The 7,921-nt window shown below is 38.9% G+C and overlaps 1 protein-coding gene across 1 annotated transcript; it reads right to left on the bottom strand.

The window, feature by feature from the left end:
- Positions 1–460: 460 nt before the first annotated feature.
- On the bottom strand, positions 461–4,779 carry LOC131359910 (zinc finger protein 665-like). Its single transcript, XM_058400057.1, has 2 exons — positions 4,401–4,779; positions 461–3,387 (listed from the first exon to the last, which is right to left on the bottom strand). Exons 1-2 carry the CDS (start codon positions 4,477–4,479, stop codon positions 461–463), a joined length of 3,006 nt encoding a protein of 1,001 aa, XP_058256040.1. The 5' UTR covers positions 4,480–4,779.
- Positions 4,780–7,921: the final 3,142 nt, after the last annotated feature.

The raw sequence follows: 7,921 nt of genomic DNA, 5'->3' as shown, positions 1-7,921 counted from the left end.
AGTAAAATGAAAATGAAGTGAAAATAGTGTAAATGTAACACACACCATTTTATATTTTATAATTGTGGTGATTTTCAGACAACAAAATATTTTACACCTTAAATCACAGTTTTTTGGGATTGTTGAGGCCAAAAGTGCTTAAATTGGTCATAGCTTTTTTTATTATTATTATTTTTTATTTGTGATGCAGCTTAGATTATTTTTTTTTGTGGAAATCTAGTTAAATTGGTGAAATCAATAACAATATAGGATTTTTCTTTTACACTCCTAGCAGTGAAGACACAGGATGATGGACTTGGCGATATCACATGTCACATGAAAAACTGCAAGGACCTCTGATTATCATGGGGTTTGCTTGATCTTACATTCTTTTCTATGATTACAAAAATTAAGAAATCCTAAAGGGACTGTTAAATCAAGTCAAAGTTCCACTTTTTATTTCAAATTAATTTTATTTATTCTATACTTTATGCTTTGATACAGAATTTAAACTGTTTTCAGAGACTTTCTCGTCTTTTCTTGCTGTTTGGATTCCGTGTCCCATTCTTTTTGCACACTTGTGGTTCAGTAAATTTTTTGCACGTGAGAAACTCCTCCCGCATTCGGCGCACGTGTGCCCTTGCTTGTTTGCGTGCATCTGCGAGTGAGCTCTGAGACCAAACTCCAGACGGAAACACTTCCCACACTCGTCACACCTGAAGGGTTTCTCCTGCGTGTGGACGCTGGCGTGTCTGAGGACACTGGATAAGTGGGCGAAACTCTTTCTGCACTCGCTGCAGGAGTACGGCTTGTCACCACTGTGCGTCCGCTGGTGCGAGGACAAGCTTTTCCTCGTCAGAAACCTCTTCTCACACACCTCACACCGGAAGCTGTCTTCTGTATGGACGCGTCGGTGGCGCTCGAGATCGTCGAGGGTGCTGCATTTCCGTCCACACTCTCCGCAGGTGAAAGGTCTGGAGTGTGGATGGACTTGCTGGTGCGAGCGAAGATGCCCGGCTGTGATGAAACTCTTGCCGCACTCGTCACAGCGGTGCAGATTCACTCCCGTATGGAGCTGCTGGTGCTTTCTGAGATACGTATCCGAGCTGAATGATTTGGAGCACACGGAGCAGGAAAATGGCCGCTTGATCACGTGAATCTTCTCATGCAACCTGAGAGAGCGGATATGACTGAAACTTTTCTGGCAGGTTTGGCAGACATGTGTTTTCTCGCCGGAGTGCATGCGTTGATGAAGACGAAGATGGCTAGCTTGGGCGAAAGTCTTCTTGCAGAGGTCACAGGTGAAGGATTTGAAATCCCTGTGGCTTCGCTGATGTCTGGACAGACAAGCGGCTAGGCTAAACCTCCTGCCGCATGTTTCACAGCTAAACGCCTTCTCGCCCGTGTGAACCCTGCAATGGACGTTAAAGGTGCTCTTAGCGATGAAGGTCCTGCCACATTCCTCGCAGTGGTATGGTCTCTCTCCTGAGTGAATCCGCTGATGGGACACCAGTCCATTCCTCAGCTTGAATCTTTTACCGCAGATGTGACAACCAAAAGGTTGAATCCCCCGGTGCTCATTTAGGATGTGGGCACCTAGTATGTGCTTGTTCAGGAAGCATTTGTCACAGCTAGGGCAGTTAATCTGCTGGGTTCTGTTGTGACTAGTCCGATGCGCAGCTCTCGCTTTAGCTGTTGCAAAAGCTTTTCCGCACTCTTCACATTCCAGAGGTTTTTCTCCCTTATGCTCAGAATGTCTGTGAGCCATCAAGCTACATTTAGCAGAGAAAAGCTTCCCACATGACGTGCAGTTAAATGTATCTTCTCCTTGGACAGTGTGCACTTTGAGGTAACGCTGGCGGCTGAAGGACTTGCCACAGTAGCGGCACTTGAAAAGTTTCTGTTCTGATTCAGGAGAAGACAGATTTGATGTTTGGTTTCCTGCAAATTGGTGTTCAGGGGAGGATTGGATTGATATATGGTCATCTTGAGATAGTTGTTCATGGGAGGATGGGTTTGCAGATGGTTTTCCTTCAGTTTGATGTTTAGTAGAGGAAAGGTTTGAGGTATAGTCCTCTCCAGACTGGTTTACATGACAGAACACATGCAAGGTGTATTTCTCTTGAAATTGGGGTTTGAGACTGGACGATTGTAGGGTGTGATCCTTTCCAGAATGGTGTTTATTAAAGGACAAGTTTGAGGTAGAGTCCTCTCCCAGTTGTTGTTTAATTGAGGAAGAGTCTGAGATAGAGTCCTTCACAGAATGGCATTCACGGTATGAGGTGCAGTCATCTTGGAATTGGTATTCAGGAGAGTATGAGTTTGAGTCCTCTCCAGATTGGTGTTTAGTTGAGGAGGAGTTTGAGGTAGAGTCCTCTCCAGATTGGTGGTTAGTAAACAAGAAGTTTGAGGTACAGTCCACTTCTGATTGATGTTTAGTAAAGGGCAGGTCCTCTCCAGATTGGTGTTTATTTGAGGAAAAGTTTGATGTAGAGTCCAACACAGTTTGTTGTTTATTTGAGGTCAGGTTTAAGGTAGAGCCCTCTTCAGAATGATGTTTAGTTGAGGACAGGTTTAAGGTAGAACCCTCTTCAGAATGATGTTTAGTTGAGGACAGGTTTAAGGTAGAACCCTCTTCAGAATGATGTTTAGTTGAGGACATGTTTGAGGTAGAGCCCTCTTCAGAATGATGTTTAGTTGAGGACATGTTTGAGGTAGAGCCCTCTTCAGAATGGTGTTTAGTTGAGGACAGGTTTAAGGTAGAGCCCTCTTCAGAATGATGTTTAGTTGAGGACAGGTTTAAGGTAGAACCCTCTTCAGAATGGTGTTTAGTTGAGGACATGTTTGAGGTAGAGCCCTCTTCAGAATGGTGTTTAGTTGAGGACAGGTTTAAGGTAGAGCCCTCTTCAGAATGATGTTTAGTTGAGGACAGGTTTAAGGTAGAGCCCTCTTCAGAATGGTGTTTAGTTGAGGACAGGTTTAAGGTAGAGCCCTCTTCAGAATGATGTTTAGTTGAGGACATGTTTGAGGTAGAGCCCTCTTCAGAATGGTGTTTAGTTGAGGACATGTTTGAGGTAGAGCCCTCTTCAGAATGGTGTTTAGTTGAGGACATGTTTGAGGTAGAGCCCTCTTCAGAATGATGTTTAGTTGAGGACAGGTATAAGGTAGAATCCAACACAGCTTGGTGTTTAGTTGAGGACATGTTTGAGTCCTCTCCAGATTGGAGTTCAGGGTAGGACAGGTTTGCGTTGTGGTCCTTTCCAGTCTGGTCTCTAGAAGAGGACACGTGCAAGCAATGCAGTAGGATCTGCCGTGTCTGGCTCTTCACTCTGCATGGTTTTGGATCAGTGGCATTGCTGGAATGTTCTCTCTGAGCTGGTGGGTTGTGTAATGCTTCAAACCTGAACTCTGTGAACACAAACACAAGCGATGAAATGTGTACAAAAAAAAAGATAGAAACATTCCCAAGTGCACAGAAACGCAACACAAACATACTAAACTGCAACAATATAATAGATGGTAGAAAACAAGCAAAAAGCAATTCAGCAAACAAAATATGCAAAATGATTCAAGGTCTTAAAAAAACAATATGATGTAATCAAAACATTTTTAAAGACTAAACATGCAAAAAAATAAAATATAAATAAAAAAAAAAGATTAAATAAAACTAACACAAACATAATAAATCAGACAACCAGCAAGAATCAAATTTAAAAAGCAAATGAAAATTAAAATAAAGCCCATACAATACATTAAAGTAATTTAAAAAATTTTAAATAATAATAATAAAAAAAAACAAACAGGCAAATATAAAAAATATAAAAATAAAGCTCAGGCACTACAAAAAAATTAATAAATTATACTAAAATAAAAAAGGGAATGAAAATTAAAATAAACCTATGCAATATATACAAAGAATTAAAAATTATAATAAAATAAAAAGTGAATGAAAATTAAAATAAAGCTTATGCACTACATAAGAATAATAAAAAATAATACAATTTAAAAAAGCAAATAAAAATTAAAATAAAGCTCATGCACTACATAGAATATATAATACAATAAAGAAAAAGAAAAGCAAATGAAAATTAAAATAAAGCCCATGCACTACAAAAAAAAAATACTAAAATAAAAAAGTGAATGGAAATGAATAGAAAGCCCATGCTCTATATATAAAATAATAAAACAATTATAATATAATAAACAAAGCAAATGAAGAAGCAAAAAAAGGCCATGCATGTACATAAAAAAATAATAAACATAAATAAATAATTGTGAATTGTGTCTAATTGTTACTGAATTTCCCTTAAGGGTCAACACAAAATCTTTATTATTTTTCAGAATAGGTACCAATTTCCCCTCTAAAGTTGTGTTCCAAACTACTGAGTGAAATAAACAGACATGCTCAACACACATCTTACCTTTAAACAGATTCAGAAACACGCTGCTTTGTCGCTCAGATTCTCCTTTGGTAAATAACTCTGCTCTGGAGTCTTCCATTGCTGTGTGCCAGGTCAATGTCGTGGTTTCACGCCGCAGAGCATATGATCAATCAGAGACGTGAGAAGAACGTCTGGTTGTTGAGATGTTGTGTTTGCTGATGGGGATCAAATTTGGATCTCTGCTGCACCATGTAATCAGTATTTCACTATTTAATAGATTACACACCTTTATATGACACTAACCCTATCTCTAGGTGAGTGTGTGGAAATTTAATACATTATCATCTAATAAAGCATGCCATAACTGCACTGGTTATTAATGCACTATTCTTTCATAAAGGGGAAAAAATGTACTATCGTGTTCTTGGTGCCTGCAGCTTTGAATGTTTTCCTGCTCTAACTCACTGAGGCACACACACGTGAACTCAGGAACGGTGGTTAATCAGGTGATTAGTTGAAACAGGTGTGTTAGAGCAGGGAAAACACTAGCATGGGCAGGACACAAAGTTCTCCTGGACCTCGGCTGGGAATGTGTGTAAAAACAAGGACAAAGTAGATCATGCATTTTGATTGAAGGTCTAATATTTTCTTGCAGGCTCTCCAGGTTTCTTCCCAGCTTCCAGAAACAAGTGAGTGGAATAGTTATGCTAAAATACTCCAAGGAAAGAATGTGTGTGTGTCATCCAGGGTGTATTCCTACTAAACAACCAGTGTTCTCAGTATAAACCGTGACCTTGACCAGGATAAAGCACTTACTGGTGGTGATGGTGGTGGTGATGATGATGATGATGATGATGATCACACACACTGATCTGAGTTACAATTTTGTACCTTGTTTTTTCCAAGAGTGTGATTCTATCCTTACTGTTCTGATGCTTCTTGACTTTTCTACTCTGTAAATGTAATCATGGGACTCAGGATTATTCGCTGCCAAGAACAGTTTTCTCTAGAGTGAAAATTTAGCATTAAAAACAAAACCTTGCCTTTTCTGCTGCCATTTCAGAAATCAGAATCAATCAGAATACTTTATTGATCACCTCTTTGAAATTAAAATGCAGCTGATTGCAGTACAATCTAAGTAAAATAAAATATAAGAATTGAAAATTAAATAAGTTTTGGGACACCCCTCCAAATCATTGAATTCAGGGGTTGGACTCGGCCCCTTAGTTCCAGTGAAAGGAACTCTTAATGCTTCTGCTTCATACTAAGACATTTTGGACAATTTCATGCTTTGTGGGAACAGTTTGGGGATGACCCCTTCCTGTTCCAACATGACTGCACACCAGTGACCAAAGCAAGGTCCATAAAGACATGGATGAGTGAGTTTGGTGTGGAGGAACTTCAGAGTCCTGACCTCAACCTGAGCTTTGTGCACAAATCAAGGTCCATAGTCATGTTGGAACAGGCCAGCTGTTATATTTGGCTTTTCTCCCAGCAGGATGGAGTCTCTCTCTCTCTCTCTGTCTCATCACTTTCTTTTTCGTCTATCTATCTAATCAGTTTCTTTTTCATCCACATCTCTCTCTCTCTCTCTCTCTCTCTCTCTCTCTCTCAAAGCATCTTCCTCATCATCTCAGTAAGTGTTTTGCTGGAAAAAATAAACCGGATTTCTGTACCAGCTGCTTCGTGGCGTTGATAAAAGTTCCACATAAATACAATCGAATTGCACTGAAATGCACAAATCAGAGCTAATCCACAATCAGACAGAATTAAATCCTGTCATAAACATGTTTGTTTGCAGGTAATCAGCTTGAGCTGGGTGTGATTTCATGGCCAGGTTCCATCTCCCAAATCCTGTTTGTTTTTTTGTTTTTTTTATATGAATGTCCTTAAACCTACAAACATAATAAAAAGCAATAATTATTTTGTTTCTGAAGGAAAGTGATTTTAGAAGACAAAATAAGTCATACCCAATAATTAAATATAAAGTTCATCCACTAGGGGGCACTACACGCTTAATCACACGGATCTCACTGAAGTAAAGTGTCTGAAAAGAAAAATAATAATAATAATATAAAGCAAGTCACAAACCCACGTGCAGTGTATGCTTTTACTGAAATTCTCCCAAAAGGGTATGAATATCAATTCAGGTTTTGTAAAGATCTGTCTGTATTCTGATCCTGGTCTTGTTCTCTGTATAAATGTGCCTTGAAAATAAATACAAATTGCACTGAAGATTGTTTACAACCTTCAAAGTGACAATATGTAGAATTTTTGTTTTTGTTTTTTTCCAGTCAGGATGCTCCTGTCCAATCACATACTAGGATCCTGCAGTCAATCCACAATCCGTATATTTTCTTTTTTTTGTTTTTTTATTTTCCCTTATTGAAAAAAGGGCTTTCGCATGTTCCTGAAATGTGAATGCTTTTACAATATTTTATACTGTGGGGTAGGAATCTGTAATGCTATGGAAAAGGCTCCATGTCCGAGTGAGATCCAAACATATATTAATAAATATAGTGAAATCTTCTTCAATCCAATATGTGAGCAATCCCTTAAAGCCTTTCATTAGAAACAGAAATTAAAAATACTACACTCGGTGTGTTTACATGTCCATTTCCATCAATCCAAACAAATTCCCCCCCCAAAGTACTGTTTATATGTACCATAAATGTGATGTATTGAAATCCTATTCAAATATCTGTTTACATGTGTGTTACATATATTCCGAGTGAAACAAATCATGTCTGTGGTCACGTTCACACCGGAGATAGCGGAGAGTTCCACCGTGGACATGACAACAAAGTGTATACATCTCCCGCCAATGATTATTTTCTCAAACGTTACCCACTTTTCATGACCAAGAGAGAGATTTACAAGCGGTGTTCCAACATCCTCCATATTTAGGATGTAAAAAAAATAACTGGTAAATGAGCATCACTGCACTGCTCATGTGCACGAGGTATCTTTTGAATTCGATGAAGAAGTATTTGCTTTAAAGTGTTTACACTGCACATTCTTTACTAGTTACCGGTTTATTTAAACTGGTTTGAAATACCACTCGGATGGGATCAGATCATCCAAGGTGTTTACCTGAAGACTTTCCATTCCAATTACAGTTCAGTCATTTTGCAGACGTCCTTATCCAGAGCAACTTCTCATTTTATACAGCTGGGTAGTTGAAGGTTAAGGGGCCTTGCTCAGGGGCCCAGCAGTGGCAGCTTGGTGGATCTGGGATTTGACCAGTAAGCCAACACCTTAACCACTAATCTACCTATTCACCACTTCTCCTGCGCCGTCTTCACACACCCCCCACTGACTGAACCACAAGAAAAAAAAAAATAAATAAATAAATACATTCATACATAAAATCAATCAATAAATAAAAACAAATATTTACATTTCTGCTTTTGCATAATTAAGTGATGCGCTTCAATTTTAGCATGAATACATTCAGGAGTAAAACTGGTTAAATAAATAACCATACAAATGACTAAACCAATATACAATTAGGGCCCAGTACTGGCAGCTTGGTGGACAGATTTTTTGGTTGCATTTAA

Source organism: Hemibagrus wyckioides, linkage group LG09 (genome assembly GCF_019097595.1).
Source record: "Hemibagrus wyckioides isolate EC202008001 linkage group LG09, SWU_Hwy_1.0, whole genome shotgun sequence".
NCBI classification, from domain to species: Eukaryota; Metazoa; Chordata; class Actinopteri; order Siluriformes; family Bagridae; genus Hemibagrus; species Hemibagrus wyckioides.
Note: the sequence above shows the minus strand (reverse complement) of the source record. Positions and strands in the feature narration are given on the sequence as shown.